We start from the raw sequence: 19,317 nt of genomic DNA, 5'->3' as shown, positions 1-19,317 counted from the left end.
ACTGGGGGGCATGAATGGTCAAATACCCAGCACTTACCTCGGAGCCCTAAGAGTTGGCCTCGATGCAGGACCACAGCTGGGAAGAGAGAGAAAGGAAGGCTGAGCTCTGCCAGACAGGCGGCTCCCCAGCACACCTACGGCTTTCTTGATAGATGTCCTCTAGGGTTGGGAACTTACTCTCAGTCAAGGGGATGGAGATGACAACCCCATTGCCAGTGCCCACCCACAGACGGTTGCCTGCAATGAGTAGGGCTGTGATGCGCACGAAGGAGAAGCCCAGCTTGCCGGTACCTGGGTGGGACAGGAAGAGGGGTCAGTGCAGTCAGTGATGGGTGCTTTTGCCTGGCACATCCCCTAAGGTTGCATCTTTATTTAATTCATATTAAGGTAGGCTCTCATATAGCCAAGGGTTGACTCAAACTTGACTATGAAGCCATAGATGAACCTCCTGCTTCCGCCTCCCAAGTGCTGAGATTACGTGTCACCATGCTTGACTCACCCAGCATCTTGCTAACATAGGGTTCAATGTCCACATCCTGCAGGTGCTGGTGGGTGTGAGCATGGTAGAGCCGAAGGGTAGAGTCCAAGCGAATAGAGACCCATACTCCATCACCGATCCAGGCCAGCTGTCGTACCTGGCTCTCCCGCCTTGGGTGGGCATCAAATGATTTCTGTGAGGTAATGGCAACCAGTCAACAACAGGGGTGGGTAATGAAAAAGGGACCTAGGCTTGCGGTGATTTGATGCAGGTTCCATCAATGACACAAAGCCTGTCCCAATTTCCAATCTGGCAGAAGCCCTGCCCCACTTTGGAGGTTATTGGCCAGCACTTACCTCAATCTGCATTGTCTTGGGCTGGATGACATGCACCTTGTTCTTGTAGCCACACCAAACTCGGTCATCCACAACAGCCATGCAGCGGATGGAGTGGTGTGGGTGGCCCAGGTCCATTAGGTGGTAGTTGCTCAGGTCCCACTGGCCATCTAGAAGGAGCCCAGGACACCTGTTCAGGTCTGGGTAGGATCTATCTCTGCTCACAGGGTTGGTGTGGAGGACCCATTGCTAGGATCAGGATAGACCCAAGAAACCCTAGACCTGCCTCTGCAAGTACCACTAGGCCATACCCTCTCCACGATGGAAGATAGCCAGGGTCCCATCTGCAAGAGCTACCAGCACTCGGCCTTTGACATGCCTGAAATGATAATTCAGTGAGGTACAATGAGGTTGCTAGGCCCCTGGGTCCCTAACCCCACCCCTCAGTGGGGGCCACATACACCAGGCTCAGCACAGAGTCTTTTAGCTTGATAGAGTGCAGACACTTCTTCCAGTTGGCTACCGCTGAATGAACGTAGAGCCTGCAAGAGGGCAGGTGAGCAGAGCTTACATGGTTCAGCGAGCCCTCCCAGCACATCCCATGGCTTGTGTCTTTAGCTTTACCTACCAGCCATTCTGGGCTCCTAGCCACATGGTGGGTGCAGCGCTACTGGTTGTTGCTGAGGGCTCCCCACTGGGCTCCACCTGAGGTTGTACTATGCTGCCATCAGACCCTGACCCATTCTCACTGCAAGAAGAACAGTAGGTATAGTTGCAGAGGAGGTCACAAAAGCACATGCTTGATCTCTGTTCACCTCTGCCATTCTTCCCTCCACTCATCTGCCCCAACCTAAGAGAGCCTACCTGGCAGGCTGGGTGCTGGAGGATGGGGTGGGTGCTGGGTCAGTGAAGACATGCTCTGTGAGGGGTCCGGGCCGGACTGTCGTTGCTTCTGACTCACTGGGACCTGGGTCTGGCACCTCTGTGGCTTCTGTGGCTTCTTCCGTGGATTGGGATGGATTGACCTTCCCATTGGCAGTGGTTGCCACATCCCCTGTGGAAAGAGGAGTAAGCCTGGCAAGGCGGAGAAAGAAAAATGTGGGGAGAGGGAAAAGATGATCTAGGACTCACCTTGTCCCTTGTCTAGTACTGGGGTGTCTCCTCGGGAGGAACAGTTGCTACGTGGTACGTTGCAGCGGGTAGCACATCCTACCAGGGTGATGCCAGCCAGTACACCATCAGCACCTGAGTCTTCAGGGTTCACGTCACTGTCTAGGAACATCTCCCCTGGGGGATAATCACTGTCGCTGGCCGCTAGGGGAAAAATTTCCAGTTCATCAGTCCAACATCACAAAGCTCCACCTCAGTGAAGGCAGGGAAAATACATGAACTGCCTACGTGGCTGGTTCTGCTCTTAGCCAGCCTAGTCGCACACAGCCATGTCTGGGACTCTCAGGCCTAGGGTCAAGCTTATAGGTAAAAAAGAAACTAAAAAGTAATACTCTGCTCCATCATACAAAAAGTCCTGAAGAACTCCAAGGAATAGAGGCCATCCCAGCAAATAGGTTTCAAGGCGTAGAAGCTATCTTAGCAAACAGGTTTCAAAGCTGAGACATGTAGGGCTCTTAGCACTATCCTGGAGCTGGGCTAAGAGGTCATGAGGTTGCTGCTGTGGGATGAAGCCAGGACCTTTCCTTGTACCCTGGAGAGCTTCCTCCTGGACACATGAAGTTATACTCACATTCCTAGCAGGTCTCCAATCCCTCTTATTCAATATCTCATCCTACCTGGCTGAAAAGAAAGAGCTACCCGCCTCGAGCACCAGCCTTGCAGGGCAGTCCACAGGCAGCAGTGTCTGCTGTTGGACAGCACCTGACAGGAGGAGCCCTAGCTCACCAGGAATGCTGGAGATACACAGGACGTGGGCATTGCAGACTGTGAACTGATCCACAACTGTGCCTGGTTGGTTGGCATCAATGATCACCACCTTGCTCGTGGTCAGGGTGCTGGTGAGGATCCATACCCGACTGGAGGTAGCATCTGCCTCAGAGATCTCCTTTGCCTGTTTCAGAGCATATCAGGGGGGAAAATCAAAGCAGGTGCCTGAACTTGGTGTCAACACAAGTCAGGAACTCTCTAGGACTTCCTAAGATCTATCCTTGAATATGGTATCAATGGATAGTTAATCTCCTCTACAGCCTGCAGAACCCTATCTTGATGATTCATTTCTAAGAGAAAAGTATGAACTTGAAGAGGCAACTGTCATGCCTGTAAGCCAAGCTGTGACTGTGCTCTGGGCTTCATTGCAGATCACGGGGCCTCTCCTATGAGCAGCCCTCCTACTGCTTACTCTACTATATAAGACATGCCTGGTCTCAAGCCTTCTGTTACCGAGGGCAGGAACAGTCCCATTGCTCCACAGCCAGGAGGAAACCTAGATTGTAGAGAGGCAGCAGTGCTACCTTAGATGCTGCATCATCTGCCTCCTGTCTCAGACCAATAGAGGAAAAGGGATGCACTGTCACCAAGGTATGGCCACTTACTGCCAGAACATGCAGGGAACTATCTAGACTTTATGTAGGGTGAAATCACATTCCTGACCAACATACTGACCTTCTTCTTCTCAGGTGATGGGTGGGTGCTCTTGGGTTCACCTTCTCCTTCCCGGTCACAGGTCAGAGGGTCGCGACCTGGTGCAGGCTTGGGCCCACTGCTAGAGTCCTCCTCATTTGGTCTCCACCCACTCAGGTTGACACCAGCAGCACACCACAGCTGCGAGGACAGGGCCGTGAGGTCTCAGTGCACCAACTTCTCTGGCCTCCCAGGGGCTGCAGTCATGGAGACTACCCTTTGTCCAAGGTTCCCCGGGGGGCCTCTGTGCAGGGGCCTCAGTGCTCACCTTTGTTGAGGGGTCCTTCTCCACCAGAGGGCGGCAGTACACAGGGACAGGCACATTTTTCATTCGGTTATCTTCCTGACCTCCATTAGGACTCAGCTGCAACAGAATGGGAGGTTCTGTGGTATGAGACCGAGGGAGACACCTTAGCCTTCAGACACCTGAAACAGTGCCTGTTGGCTTCTGGTACACAGTGCATTGTGTCTGGCTCTGCTGGACTTCTGTGCTGGTTAGTTTTTGCCAAAATGATACAAGCTAGAACCACCTTGGAAGAGGGAACCTCATCTGAGAACTGCCTCCATCAGACTGGTCCGTAGGCATGTATGTGGGAGGTGATGCTGGGTTGTGTAAGAAAGCAAGTTGCATATGCAGTGGGAAACAAGCCAATAAACAATGTTCCTCCATGATTTCTGCTTCAGTTTCCCTTGATTATGGAAGTTAAGTCAAATAAACCCATTCTTCGCCCAGGCTGGTCTGGTCAGTTTTATCATAGCAACAGAAAGCAAACTAGAACACCTTCAGAGTTACAGTTCCACCAACACCAGGTAGGAGGTGGGTGCCTCCTGGCTCTGTACTACCACTGTGCCCTTCTCACAATACCCTCTCCATACCCGGACACCACCCCCGCCCAAGTACCTGCTTGTACTTGGCAGGCAGGCTCCACCCACAGGCCTGCAGCCTCCCGTCATCGTTGCGCACATGTTCACGAACCTGGCGGTATTGTTCCCGCTTCTGCTCCCGCCGGGCAGAAGAGGTACAGTCACTGGGTGAGAGGAATGACAGGTTACATCTCTTCAAGGTGAGCTGTCTGTGAAGCTGGGGCACCCAGACTCTCACTGGTTTTCCTGGTAGAGTGTGCCATGCCTCAGAGCCTGCCTGATTCTACCCTTGCCTTTTCTGGAATGGGTTATTATTTGACAGAAGATAGCTTTTCCCAGTTATGGGGTGTGGTCCTGTGCTGAAGAGGTCATTTCCAGCTGTTCTGGGGCCTGCTCTGTTGCTGGGCACTGGGGCTTAGATGGCAGAAACTGTATAACCTAGGTGAGATTACCAGTAATTACAAAAGTGGCAGTAAGAAGCTTAACTAAGTATTAGAGGCAGTGCTCAGACCCTATGGTCAAACAGGAGGAAAGGGTATTGTGTGATCCAGCACAGTCTTCAAAGTCTAAGAGAATGATTCCTTCGAGCTGCAGTCCCTGCTAAAAGGCCTAAATTTAGACAGAATCTGGGGGACTACCTTTTGCTGGGAGTTAGTGGACCTGAAGTGAAGTTGTCATCTTTCCTGCTCTTGCTAACTGCTCTTGCTTCCCACAGTACAGCATATTAAATATCTGCTCTCCAACTTTAAGTATGGAGTGGATGGACTGAGGACACTTGGCTCCTTCCCCTTAACAGGCTGGAGGAGCAGAAGGCTAGAGATACCTACTCATCAGGGAAGAACTCCAGGGGTCGGCTGCCGGCAGAGATCTGGCACAAAGCATGACTGCGACGCTGGCTAAAGCCAGCTGCAGTGGGTGATTTGTAGTGAATGTTCACAGATGGGTAGGATCTCTTGGCCGGAGGGGGGCTGGATGAGGAGCTGAAGAGGCGGCTAAAGCTGCATGGAAACACAGATAATGGAGCCAAGTGTGGAGCAGTCAGGCTGACAAAAGCCTCTCCTTCTCTAGAGCACCATACTCACAACTGCCAGATAGTAGACTTCTTCTTTTCCTGGACAGATGGGTGTTCCCTTGATGCTCTACAGGGAAGAGTAAAGGAGGAGCTGAAATGACTGACCCTGGAGACCTCCAAACTATTCCAGCACTCTGAGACAAGGAAGTATGGTGGAGGGCAGCCACATCCCCAGGTCTGCTAAAATTCTACAACTCCAGCTGAGGAAACAGATCCAGCCAGAGCCATACATTTGCTCAGGAACTGTCAGGGGAAATGCAGAGGGGCACACCTGATCATTTCGGTCCACCTCACAGCCTCCTGCAGCTCCATGAGGCGTTCCTTGTACTGGTTCCGTTCCATGAGCACTCGGGCCATCTCCACCCTTGTGAAGCGTCGGCGCTGGGCCATGGGGATTTTGTCCTGCAGAGGGGGAGAACATGGCTCCACCAATGAGAAACAGGAGGACAGTCAAGCATATGTGGCTTCCTTCTGAGGTGTCTAACACCTAAGTGGGGATATAGTTGGGAAGATGTAAGTGGGAACAAATGATGGTGGGGATGGCATGGTTAGAGGGTCAGGGTAACCCACATGAAGGTTAAGCCACTCTTCTCTCCAAAGCTGCACCCTGAGCTTGAACAGGATGAACTTAAGAGAGTTGGGAAAAAGCGCACAGGGAGCAGGTCCTCTCTGCACATGGCCTCACCTACCTGGAATCTGCTTCTGCCTATGTGCAGTAAAGAAGGTGGAGGCCTGGACTAGCCACTCTTTCATATTCAAGTGGCCACAATCCACATCCTCAGCTTTGCTAGACTAACCTGAGATGGAATCTCTATACCATGCCCCACTGACTGAGCAGATGAGTAATGCTCTGTTATAAGGGACACAGTCTGTTCTCCTAAAGGTATTCAGGTACAGAAGGACAAATTGTGCTGCCCCAGACCTGATTTTGGGAAGTGAGAGGAAGTTCAGGCTCAGGGTTTGGTTGTACTGCTCAGACTGCAGATGCATACCAGCAGCATCTGGTGCTGCTGCAGCGTCTTTGGTAACAAAAACCCTGCTGGGATGGCAGAAGGCATCAGTAAGAAAGGGAAGAAATGTGGCCCGGCCTCAGTTTGGGGTGGGGGGGAAGGAATCTCCCAAAGGAGTGGTGTGATGTCATTAAGTCACTCAATGGAGTGGGAGAGCATGCACTGGCTTTAGAGGTCACAGTGAGGGGTGAGGAAGGCCCAGAAGAATGATGAAGTCTAGGAAGCCCCATCATGCCAGCCCACCCGTGCCCACAGGTTAATAGTGGATATACCAATTCTGTACAGAGATAGCTGCTTACATCCTCCACCTCTTCTCTGGGCTCGCGGCGGGCGGTTACTGCCTCTGACTTGACTCTATAGGATGTGGGAAAAGGCAGGCAGGGTAAGAGCCCTATCAAATGTGCTTCACTGCCCAGACATTTAGCTGCTCTAACCAAAATGGTGGTGATCTAAGCCCAAGAGGGAGTAAATCAAGCTATCCTGGTGGGTAGCCAAGTCCAAGACAGGTAGTTTCCACAGGCCTTCCCTACACTGCCACGCCCATCTCAGAGGGGCTGGAACCAGGATGCAGCATTTCCAAGGACCATGTGGCTTTGATCTTGGCTGATTGAAGGGCTGTGGAGCAGAGGTATAGAGCTCAAGTAGCCAGAGGCACCTGACCAGCCCTGCATTCCTGAATGAAGACTGGGGTGAGGGCTATAGCTGAGGATGGCACCACCATTCCCAGGACAGATAAAGCAGGACCCTGTACCTGGCGAGGGCAGAGGACTTTAGAGGAGACGAGGAGGGGGTGGTCAAACAATGGACCTACCTAGTGGCTGGACCTGGAACAGTGAATACACAAAGCTACTAGGGGAAAGAGGAAGCTTTTAGAGGCTGGCATTAGTAAGGACAGAGAGGCAAGGTGGCAGCTTGGACACCCAGTGCAAAGCCCAAGTCTCTGGTGTTCTCACCTTTTCAGTTCTTCTTCAAGCTCTTTGATTCGGTTCTCCAGCTTGACTTTGGCTTGCTTGGCTGCTTCCAGTTCACCCTTCAGTACCTCCTGTTCTCCTGACAGCTGGTCAACCTTGGCAATGAGGTCATTCTTCACCACATTCAAAGCATTTCTTTAAAGGGAAGAAAGATGAGGGCTTAATGAGAGAGCCCTTGTGCACACATTTTTGACAAGGACTTCTGTTTGTTTTATTGTGAGAGCTTTGCTATGTAGCCCAGGCTGGCTTCAAACTCATACTTCTGTGTCTGTCTTTTGGACATGAAGAGTACAGGCCTGAGATATACACCTGCAGGCATATTCTGGTATAGAATGGGAACACCTGTTTGACCTGGACATTGAATCGAGTAATCGTCATGGCTGAAGGTTCCTTACAGTAGCTTTTTGGAGGAACCACTCAGGAGTCCCATGGCACTTCCTACTAGAAGTGATGGCAACCATGTTTTAGGGGTCATCCAACCCTGGGTTGGGCCCTGTTGGTATAGAGGATGCTTACTTTGTCTCTAGAAGCTGTGAGTTCTCCAGCAGCAGGTTCCCCACTTCTTTACCCATTCCTGAAACGAAAGGAGGGGGAGGTTTCCCTTGAGCCTCTCTAAGTAGACTTTGTTCTATTGAACCTGCCTCTGCCACAGAGTAGCAACCTTCTGGCCCTGTGCCTTGAGATGGGAAGGGATGAGGGTTTGGTCCTCCCACCTGCAGGATAGTTGGGCTGCAAAATGAGGGGCAGTCAGACCAGGAGAGGTCCCTGGCCTCATCTATAGCCAACAGGAAGCTCTGGTCTTCCCTCGGCTCATATTTAGAAGCCTAGAATATTCCTTCTATCTAGCTCCCAAAAGAATTTAGTCTTATAGCAGGTCTTGGAGTAGGTCCTGTGAAACCACGTTACTCCCTGTTCTTAACAATATTCCCACTCTAGCTCTACGGTTTACTCACGATGAACCAAGGCCTCTCAATGCCACCCACTGGTGAACAAATGTTGGCACCGTGACAAAGGACAGATAGCACAGAGAAAAACCTTTGCCCCAAGGATGATTACTGCTGTTGCAGCCCACCATGAGGTTACATATGGTCTGGTAGGACTTAGTATTAGCATTGGGGTCAGGAAGTATGTAGAGGGAGAGGATGTGAGGACAGGAGCTGTTCATGAGGAACTGACACAGCCCTTTCACCAAAAGACTAAGTTCTCTCTTATAATTTCCAAAATACGAAATTTAATCCTCAGGTTAGCCTTCATCTAGATTTTTGCCTGAAACACAGCAAAGGCACAATGAAGTGCTGGTCACAGTTCACCTTGATGCTTACTTTGACCTCTTTGCTTCAAATAAAGACCTGCTTTTCCCTGGTAAGTTAAGAGGGAACACCAGGTATGAGGTCTGTCCTGGGCCTGTGGATCCTCTCAGAGACTGACAGTGGTTTATCCACGGTGACCAGCAGCTTGGAGGGAAGGCCACTCCCACCCCGGTTGAAACAGAATGGAAAGATGGCACCTCACCCCAGGACTGAGGTACCTGGAAACCCTGAAGCCCCACTCACTGCCACTGGCCCACAAAGGAAAGGGCTCATGAAGCATGAGAAGATGTTGGATAGAGAGAGGAGGCCAGAAAGAAGAAAAACAGACACTTAAGCAGGGCCTTGGCCTTACCAAAAAAATCATCGCGCACTACGGGAGCATCCCAGTCCCACAGGAGACGGGCAACGGGGCAGGAGGAGGGAGAGAAAAGAAGCGTGTTAAGCCTATGTAGACAGCAAAGTAGGGGAAGTTGGGGCCACTTCTGGTGGGGTTAGAGTTGGCAGCAGAGGGGACAAAAGGGCAGGAGGTAGGATGAAGCCAAGGATTCCTGTAAAATTTTATCTGTGGGCAACACAGTAGACAGTCAGAGGAAACCACACAAGGAGAAGCTGTGCCCAGGGGCTTGGCTGCCACTGAATACACTAAAGGGCCATAATTATAGGGCCTCCTGTGCACAGCAGTTCAGCCTGGCTACCCAGGCGGACTACAATTGACAGGGGCCTTATGGCACCTTTAACTTCTGGGGTGTGCGGTCTTATGTTCCTTGTGGCTCTGTAGATTCTTCAGAAATAGCCCTTTGGGGCCTTTTTAGGCTTGAAGATGGAGGTCATATATTAAGAGCCTGTCAGTGGTCAGTGGTGCAATCCCATCTGGGCATTTTTGGCAGTAGCAGCTAGGGAGCAAAGCGCATGGTTGTAAGGGTTAAGTGGCCCGGAGCAGCAAAACAGAAACCAGTGGTCAGTGTGTACAGCCCTTGGTGATGGTCAGAGGCAGGGGAATGTCCCACCCTGTGTTTCAGCTGCTCTCCACCATATAAAGAGGGGACGACATGGAGACAGACAGGAGAGATACACACCTGAGAACTCCCCTGGGCCACGTCCAGTGAAGCAGAGAGACAGGAAAGGAAGCAACAAATATCAATCGGTGACTGGAACCAACAAAAATATTATTAAGAAAAAAAAAAAGCAGCACGAAAATCACAACACTTCAGCAGGTCCAGGATACATCACATCACATGGATACAGAAACCCTAAAGGGAGAGTCCCTTCCTTCTTCTCAAGGGACCTAGAGTACCCAGTTCTTGTTCAGCTCTGCCTGACGTCTGTAGCACCCAGTGGTAGGCTAGTGCCCGACAGACCTCAACAATTCCTGTAAAGAGAAGGATGCGCGTGTGTGTGTTCTTGCGTGTATGTGTTAGTGAGCAAACGATACCAGGGAGGCCCTCCAGAGGGTACAAGCTGTGCTGGCAGTGCACATAAAGAGGCCCTGACATGTCACAGATGTGCATCTGGAGATGTGTTCAAGGATCTCCTGTTTAGCCAGTACTTACAGGAGTTCAGGGAAGGAGGACATGACCCAGAGTGAACGACTCAAAGATGATAAGAAGGCAGTAAGAACTCTACTGTGAAGAGAAAATAAATCAAAAAGTAGGGGTGCTGGGGACATGCAGGGCTATGAACAGACTTCACTGGGTACAAGCATCTTCAGTACAGATTGCTAGGAGAAAAAATGGGACTAAACTAGGAAAACACTTTTTCTCCAATAAGTTACAGGAAAGAGTTCTTCCCAGGGAAGAAAACAAACACGAAAACCCATTTGATTTAAATAAGAAAATGTTTGTCATGGATAACTGAAGCAGCGTTCCAACTCAGAGGTGGCACCCCTTTGCTCACAGCTGTCCAGACAGCATGTTATACAATATGTCCTCCAGGCAGCTAGTTTGGTAACTGGGACTCTGAGTACCTTGGGTGCCATACACGACTGCTCATTACCATCTACTCCTGTTGTCCAAAAGGCAGCCATTATTCTACGTGAGTGTTCAGGCGCTGGGTACAGATCGCCAGAGACCCTTGCAGAGCCCCACACAGGGAGCAGGCACTCCAGCCTGATGACTCATTTACTCACCTTTCATTATCCACGAAGCTGAGTAGTTCTTATGTGTTTGCGGTATCATCCATGGTTTTCTAATTTATTTTTTGCTTATTTTCTATTGTACCTGATCTGCTTCAATGGTAAAGAACACCCACACATACTTCCTGGTGATCAAACTGACTCCTGCTAAACATATGCTGTATGACTACACCCTGAGAGCACACATACTCATTACTTATCACGGTCACATGTATGAACATTTCCTTTGATGGTCTTGGTAATGCAGAGATCTGACTTATGGAAATATTCTTTAATACTCTTCTTAAGCGCCATTCCCCTTGTAATTTTGTTTAAATATTTGATGAACCCAGAATTAATTTGTTTTATAAGATCAGGCAACATTATTACAATATGGACTGAAGCTCATTTTTGTGCAAACAGCTCAGACTCACCATCCTCTTACACAAGTGTGCCTACTTCTTAAGGAAAGCCATCTCCAGACATCTGGAACTGGTGACTACATGGAACAGTGTACAGTGAAGGGATGAATCTAAGCACCACTAGAGTGACACAGGTTGGGTCTGCATGTCACACTTTGGATTATCCCAAGCAAGAGCATTGCTTGACTTCTCTGAGGATCAGCTTCCTGACTTGAACATAGGGAACATATTGCCTTACCCCTGGTACGTGATCTGATGTTCCCAGCAGACAGTGAAGGCAAAGGTGGGCTTGATACTTGCTACTCCTAAAACCTCCATTCTGTGATACGTGTTTTCCTCAGCATTTCTGAAGCCTTACATGGGTGCAAAGACTGGCAACTTATTTACTTACCTATCTAGTTCTTTTACATCCCACTGCAGTTGCTCCTCCCCACCTTCCTCTCTTCCCAGTCTCCCTCACCACATCTGTCTGTTTTTGTAACTGAGTTTCTTAAAATAGTTTATGTTGCTACTGCTGGTGTCTACAGTGTGTGCCTGGGAAGATACCTTTTACTTCCTTCATAGCTAGATACATGGAGCTGAAAGCCAGGTCTCCTGGGAAGGGGGTTCACCACAATAATCGTAGCTGATGATCACCTACTGACTTAAGACTGCGCTTGTGAGAATACAGCATATCTCCCTTTCCTGCCTGTGAGGAGTTCACACCTCTACATTTACACAGGTTGCTGGGTATGCTACTCACTGCATCCTGTTGTCTGTGCCATATCATCGTTAAAACCACATGAGTGGCTGTGGCCACAGGCTAGGAGGGCTCTTGGGTCAGTATCTAATTAAGTAGAGAAGACAGACTTGATTAAGTCATTTGTCACTGTATTTACAGATTGTACAGTAGTGGGTAATGCCTGAGCTCCTTATGACCATCTGACTTTCTATTTACACACACACACACACACACACACACACACACACACACGGCTCTAGAACACCTGCCCCAAGACTGGGTCTCAGGGTGGTCACGGTCCCACAGAAAGGAGAGCAAAGCAACATGGAGAGGGATTCATCTTTGTTGTGCCAGAACAGGACTCTCATGTTCACTCCCCAGATCACACTCAATCACTGCCTGTCCGCAGTGATAGTGTCAGCTACATAAACTCATAACCTGGCCACTAAAGACACCTCATAGACCATCACCCGAGCTCCCATGTATCTGAACCTGCCCTTCCTTCACTCACTTGATGATGGTTTTGCTCTACTTGACCTGTGGAGCAATGAGAAGAAATAGAGCCCTATGGCATTCGGCTTGTAACTGAGTATGGAGGCCTGTGAGAGCAGCCTCCCCCTTTCCCCAGCAAGTAAAGTGTGGCCCTAGAGAAACCCAGGAATGGTTGTCATAGGTGTATGCTAGAACAAGTCCAAAAGCCAGAGCTTTTCCCAGAGCACGGTGTGGGCCCTACTAGCAATTAGCTGCCCATAAGGGAAATCCAGCGGATACCAAGTGCTAGCAGTATGTCTTTGTGAATACATTTAAAAAAACATAAACTGGAGATTTTAAGGAAAATTCAAAAAAGGAAGAATTTACTTCAGTAATATTATGAAATAAAAGTCATCTGCCCAAAGGAGCATAACGCCTTTCCTTCATCATAACTAACTAGAAAGACCGAAAGAGTCTAAGTCATGGGTTGTGTTTACCTAGTAGGTCAGCTCCCTCGTCCACATCCCCGATGACTTCAGACCCTGCTGTAGACAGTTCATGATACAGGGAGTCAGTGTTGATTCCAAAAGCTTTGTTTACGATTCCCTGGGTTGGGCTGTTGGGATACATACAGAAAGAGCAGTTAGGAACAGCACTGCTGTTCTACCTGACAGCAACCTTCCAAGCTTGTGGTGAGGTTGGCAACTGAAATGTCTCCACAAGCCCAGACTCTAAAAGCATATGGTGCAGCTTTACGAAGTGGGCCTAACTGGGAGAAAAAGAAGGTTACAGAGGTTATGCATTTAAAGGTACTAGTGGGACCCTAGCCCTTTCTCAATTCTGGGGCTCCATGAAGTAAACAATTCTCTCACCATATGCTTCCCTCATGATATACTGTCAGGCCCAAAGGCTAAAGCCATGAAACTCAAGTTATAAGTTGAAATCAACCCACTTCCCCCTCCTTATCATTGTTTGTTTATATTTATTTATTTAGGTTTTTTGAGACAGGGTTACTCTATGTAGTCCTGATGATTTCAAGTATTTTTTCATAGGGATAGGAAACTGACTGCTATACCTGTGCAACGCTAACCCTGCAATGTGGGTACAGACATGACTGGGATATGATAATGATTATCCCTCCCCGCCCCCCAAAGCACACTGAATCCTCATCCAGAGCCTGGCTAAAAGAGTACCTGCTTCCTGTGCGGTCCAGACGGGTTTCTGGACACACGTCCAGCTCTGGGGTGGAGTCGATAATGTCCTGAACATCAGACCACTCATCACTGCTGCCCATACCTAGTACAGAGCATAGGAAACTTTGTGTCAGGATAACCTGAAAACTTTTGCCCTATTCATGAAGGCTTCCCAGGCCTGCATCTACAGAATCTACACTAGCTTCCATTAGATATGACTGTCAAAAAAGGGTTCTCCACATACTGGCCAGGTGGATGGAGACTCCAGTACTATGGGAGTCTAGGGAGGAAAGCCTGTAATAGGTATGCACTGCTGAGGAAGATCCCACTCCTGGCCTGCCCTGTGTAAGTTTCAAAATTGGGTCTCTGTCTTTCTGAGTCTCATGCACCCTAGGCTAGTCTTGAACTCCTAACCCTCCTGCCCCTACCTCCCAAGAGCTGGGAATTATAGATGTATACCACCTTGACCAGGTTGGAGTCTGCTTTAAGGAGGTGATCAAATAAGATGAGGCCATGTGGCTTACCTCACTCAACTGGGGTCCTTACAAGATAGACTGTGAGGATACAGGGAGTTGGCCCTCTGTAAGCCCAGCAAGAAAGACATCAGGAGAGACTGTCTGCACCTTGGTCCTCTTCCTCCTTATAGGATAGCTAAACTGCCTACCTGTGGTACTTGCCATAGAAGCCTTAGCTTAGTATCTGCTCAAGCTAAAACCCAGAGAGGAAGAGACGCCTCTCAGTGTGGACAGGAGTGGCAGTGAGCAGCAGGTGCATGGCCTCACTGGGGATGGGATGACTGGTAGGCCGCTGAACAGACTACACACCAATACTGACGTTCCGCATCTCTTGGGTGACCTGGACCTCCATGTTACGGCTGTTGCGCTTCTCTCGGGCTCTCTTGTTGTTCTTTGTGACACTGCCATAGTCCCCCAGGGGCTGGAGGCTCTCATTGAGTGGCGTGACGGCTGCTGAGGGCACGGAGGATGTGGGCGTGTTGGACTTGGTACCTGTGGTACTGGGTGTTGCAGCGGCTGAGGACTGGCCTGACTCAGACATCTCATCGTTTGGACACTAGAGCCAAACAGAGAAGGGAGAGAGAACATCACCGTAGGCCATGGTGTCATGGTTAGAGAGGCTGCTGAGGCCCCAAGGCTGTTTCTCTGCTACATGGTTACAGACAAACAGCACTGTGCCCACCTGTAGAGGCAGGAGTCTCCTTTTGGCCTAGTTACTCCTGAACAATGATGCTCACCCACAGCTGCCCGACTTCCCAGAAGCAGCCACCACCTCACTGAATGGAGCTTTCAGCTTATACCTGCCATAGGACAGTCCAGCACAATCACGAGTGATGTGATGCTACACACACGACATGGTGGAAGACACAGTGGGTGACCTTTGCAGTTGTGGGTAGACTAGCATGGGCCCAGGGATAAGGAAGCTGCTACCTGGCGCTGGGTGGCCAGGTGTGCTGTACACTAAGCTACTTTACTACCACTCCCTCTGATCAATTCTAGGACACAAATGCTTGGCCCTGGCTGAGGACAGTGGTAGAGAGCAGTGTTTCTCTTACTCTATGACTGGGACCCCTAAGGAGATCCTGAATGCTTCTTTAACACATCAGCTGAACCAAACTTTAGCCCTGAACAGCAATGCAAATTCTGCTTTAATAAAATGGGAACTGTTCTGGAGGAAACTCAGGCTCATAGAGAAGCCAGCTGTTAATCTTATAAATCTTGTGAGGGGAAAAAAATGCCCTCAGCTGAAGGGTATAAAACAAGCACACATTTTATTCTGTGTTCTTTCCTGATAAAACTTTAAATCTTGATAAAAACTGACTCCCAAACATTCCTCTATTAATTAATATTGACAAATGCATATGACATGTGACTCTGAGTAGGTGCCCTGGTTATTCTAGGCAACAGCTGCCCTTCAGATTTTTTGCTTCTTTGTTGTGAAGGCCAAGGAAAATGAGTAAACATCTCAGCTATGTACTGTCCAGGGGTCTAGAGTTTTGTCTTCCAGAGAGAGGGCATGCCTTCAGAAGAGTATTCTGTTGGTGAGGATGCTCAGAAGTACGTGGCTCTGTACTGAGCTGGGTAAATGTAGAGATATGAACGTAATAGCGTGCACCTGGGTCTCAGAGGTTAGAGCTGGTTCTGTGAATGCTTTTGCTCAACTTGATCACTGCCAGGCATGAGTCTCTCAGTACTGGACACAGTCATGTCTTCAAAGTTCAAGGTTCTGGCTTTATCTATCAAGTTGCTTTATTTCTAAATAGACAATTGTGCAGGGGATGCTTGGCAAAGGACAGCTCTCTTGTCAGAATTCAATGGTGCTCCTTCATCAAGCGAGTGAAGCTCAAGGATGCTACAGTGGCCACAGTGGCCCACAGCCAAACACAATTTAGTCCTAGCCAGCAATGCAGAGGCAGGAACCCTTACACCAGCATGCAGTGCAGCCATCTTGCAAACAGCTCTGTCACAAAATTGTAGCTCTGTATCTGGATCCAGCTTCTGCCCAGTATGACAAGGGAGAAACCTTTTATTCCTTCATATGCTTGTGAGTGCCAAAAGAGGCAAGCATGGTTCACATGGAGCTTTTGAGCTGTAGCTCTCAAAACACATGTGCTTGCCTCTCTTCAGAGTCATCCAGGTGCCTTCCAGATGTAGACATCTGCTGCTGCCACCCAGTAAAGGGCAAAAAAGAAATTCCCAGCAGCCCAGGAAGAAGCCAGGGATATGAGTCTCCTCATTTCCACACCTCCTTCCTTCAGTGTCCATGTTCTCCTGCCTATCGTGACCCTTTGGTAAAAATGGGGGGTTCTGTCCTCTGGCTGTGCCTCCCCCAGTGCCCCGGCTCTGTTATCCTACATGGCCACACTTACCCAGGGGATACAACCCCCTGGCTACCACTTACCTAGGGCAAACCTCTCAACCTCCTAAACATCAACGGGGAGCAGTGACCTCCAAATGTATTGCAAAGAACCCACACTCTTGGCGGTCATTCCTCACCATGAGTAGCCACAACTGTTTGGTTAAAACACTACAGTATATAAAAACAAAAAACAAAACAAAAAACAAACAAAAATTAAGAAATTAGAAAAACTTTAAAATATGGAACATGAAATAAAAAGAACTTAATGTGTAATTACGTTTTAAAAATGAGAAAAATCAAATGAAACATACAACAAACTAAAACACAAAACATCATGGTTTAAAAGAGAAAAACAATTTCAGACAACATAGAGACAGCAAAGACGTGGTAAGAAGGAAAGCTGGTAAAGCATGGCCCTGAGTAGGCGTCTAGAGCCAGTGCGGGTCAGACATAGGCTCCCATGGCATTCTCAAGTTCTTGTAGCTTCTGCAAATGCTTAAAGGAAGCCTTCTCACAGGGAGACTGAGCGAGCAAGCATGAAAAGCTCGCATAATGGCAAGGCCATATCTAGGCGGCAGGGATAGGAGAATTCTTATGGGTTTTGGTGCCTTCTTCTTAGGGTACATACACTGGCAGGACAATGAGACAGGGCACCAGCACCTCTGTCTTGCAGATATACTCATTGCCTAAAACAAGAGTAGAAGCAGTGGGTCACTTTCTGACACAGCAGCAGCAAACAATAGCCCCTGTAGGCAAGCTGGACACAGGAAGGACAGTAGGCCAAGAGCAATAGCAAGAAATTTCAGAAGTCCTAGACCCCACATTCATCAAGTCTGGAGGCTCATGAGCATGTGTCCCCCGCAATTCCCTCTGAGGAACTTTTTACCAGACCAAAGGGTACCTCCTCCACCCCAGGAAGGCAATCTCCCTTACCTGACAGTGTTGTAGCTGCCTTCTAGGCAGTCTAACTATACATCCCCACCCTTGTACAGAAAGTGACCTGGAGCCCTGAATGAATGACCTAACCTCTTCTGGGCTCCATGTTTGGGGTGCAAACCTGTGGGTGGTAGTATCTCCCTTTTCAGCTTGTGGCTGAGGAGCTATGGCCAAAGACAAATAGAAAAGAGCCCAAGGCAAGAGACATCTCATTTCTGTGCTGCCTCCAAGCAGAAGCCTCAGACTCTAGATACTGAGTACACTCTGGCTGGCATCTAGATACATGTATTTGGGGCTATGTTCTGGTTGTTCAGCCTTAATAGACATGGCTTCCTTGTTTGCAGAGTGGCCTGAGAAACTAAGGGTTTCCTAAACTCACAGGTGTTAGTGTGAGGTAAAACAGAGCAGGAAGCTCATGCATACTGACACCCCAGCTCTGTTTCTTGTCCCTATCTCATGTCAGGTGATGGCAGACTAACTCAGGGAAAACAGCCAAGACTGGAGTCCCCTGGGTGGACACGGGATGCCAGTAGTTGGGGACCCTCACTACACACACGGCTACAAAACCTGGTAGCTGGAGCTGGACTGTAGCTGGCCGAGGTCACTCAGATGCCAGTGGTCCCCCGCAGGCACGAGCTTGCCCCCCATCTGTGCACGTACCATTCCATCAGCCAGGGGGAAGACATTCAGAGAGGTGGGACGCTCCTTCCTGCTGCAGGGGAAGAGAGGTAAACACAGGGTGGATGGTTAGATGGTGCTAGGAAAGAATCAAAGTCCGTTTCTTGACACAGGGATACTGTCTATGCTTACAGTGGCATCCTGTACCCAGCCACTAAGTACCATTTCTGCATATTTGAGGAATATGTGAAAGACCCCTTAACTAGGTAGGATTTATGTATTTCCTGCCATGCTCTAATTTAACATTTAATTTAATTTTATGCGTATGGTTGGTTTTGCCTACATGTACATCTGTGTACATGCATGCCTGGTGCAATGGAGTTCAGAGGGCATTGGATCCTGATATTTGATTTATAGATGATTGGGAGCCACCATGTGGGTACTAGGAATCAAATGCAGGTCCTTTTGAAGAATAGACAGTGCTCTGATGGGTTAACATCAGCCACCTCTCCAGCCCTTCTCTTTTGTCTAATTTTAAACAGAAACAGTGCCAGAGCTGGTAATCCTAAAGCAATGCCAACAACAAGAACTTTTTCAATATTAATTCTCTTTCTTTCTTTTTGTTTTAAAAAAGATTTATTTGATGTATGTAAATATACTGTTGATCTCTTCAGACACACCAGAAGAGGACATCAAATCTCATTATAGACCAGATGTGAGCCACCATGTGGTTGCTGGGAATTGAACTCAGGACCTCTGAAAGAACTACCAATGCTCTTAACCACTGAGCCATCTCTACAGCCCAATATTAATTATTTTAAAATTCTGAATATATGTGTGTAGCATGTGGATATGTATAAGAGTCCAGAAGGGACTGTCAGATTCTAGAGGTATAGACAACTGTGAGCTGCCTCATGCATGTGCTTAGAACGGAACTCAGGTCCTTTGGAAGAACAGTAAGTCTTCTTAACTGCTGAGCTATTTCTCCAGCCTCAACAAGACCCTTTATTTTTCATTTACCAACCAGTTCTCTGGGGCCTCTTGGGTTTATGTGTGAGACTCTCCACCTTGTATTTTGAGACAAGGTCTTCTACTGAATGCACCCATTGGTTAGACTATCTGGCCAGCAAGCTCTGGGAGATCTGACCCCCACTGAATCATCTCCTCACTGACCCTTCTTAACAGGACATGTTGAAACAAAGAACACTACTGTCATTGACTGTTAAAGGACAATGTTTTTATGTGCTGACAGATGACATGTCCAAAAGTAGAGGCTGCCAATGAAGCAGCTTTGGCCTTAA

At 48.7% G+C, this 19,317-nt stretch overlaps 1 protein-coding gene across 3 annotated transcripts in view; it reads right to left on the bottom strand.

Moving 5' to 3' along the window:
* Positions 1-19,317, bottom strand: part of MAPK8IP3 (mitogen-activated protein kinase 8 interacting protein 3) — a 38,034-nt gene that overhangs the window by 2,119 nt on the left and 16,598 nt on the right. Inside the window, exons 5-27 of one of the 3 annotated variants that reach the window (XM_080942378.1) lie at positions 17,966-18,110; positions 14,413-14,659; positions 13,589-13,691; positions 12,893-13,011; positions 7,878-7,989; positions 7,344-7,496; positions 6,663-6,744; positions 5,652-5,782; positions 5,391-5,447; positions 5,136-5,306; positions 4,346-4,472; positions 3,713-3,808; positions 3,427-3,585; positions 2,710-2,875; positions 1,945-2,127; positions 1,678-1,867; positions 1,442-1,561; positions 1,275-1,355; positions 1,125-1,192; positions 835-983; positions 500-671; positions 178-291; positions 38-76 (exon numbers count right to left, since the gene is read on the bottom strand). In XM_080942378.1, the coding sequence (XP_080798504.1) occupies positions 38-76; positions 178-291; positions 500-671; positions 835-983; positions 1,125-1,192; positions 1,275-1,355; positions 1,442-1,561; positions 1,678-1,867; positions 1,945-2,127; positions 2,710-2,875; positions 3,427-3,585; positions 3,713-3,808; positions 4,346-4,472; positions 5,136-5,306; positions 5,391-5,447; positions 5,652-5,782; positions 6,663-6,744; positions 7,344-7,496; positions 7,878-7,989; positions 12,893-13,011; positions 13,589-13,691; positions 14,413-14,659; positions 17,966-18,110 (2,984 nt within the window). The remainder of the gene's footprint in view (positions 1-37; positions 77-177; positions 292-499; positions 672-834; positions 984-1,124; positions 1,193-1,274; positions 1,356-1,441; positions 1,562-1,677; positions 1,868-1,944; positions 2,128-2,709; positions 2,876-3,426; positions 3,586-3,712; positions 3,809-4,345; positions 4,473-5,135; positions 5,307-5,390; positions 5,448-5,651; positions 5,783-6,662; positions 6,745-7,343; positions 7,497-7,877; positions 7,990-12,892; positions 13,012-13,588; positions 13,692-14,412; positions 14,660-17,965; positions 18,111-19,317) is intronic. The other 2 variants (XM_080942380.1, XM_080942379.1) reach the window with 2 other exon arrangements.

This window comes from Micromys minutus, assembly GCF_963924665.1.
Source record: "Micromys minutus genome assembly, chromosome: 31".
In the NCBI taxonomy this organism is placed as follows: domain Eukaryota; kingdom Metazoa; phylum Chordata; class Mammalia; order Rodentia; family Muridae; genus Micromys; species Micromys minutus.
The sequence above is the reverse complement of the archived record's forward strand: the minus strand, read 5'-3'. Positions and strand labels throughout refer to the sequence as shown.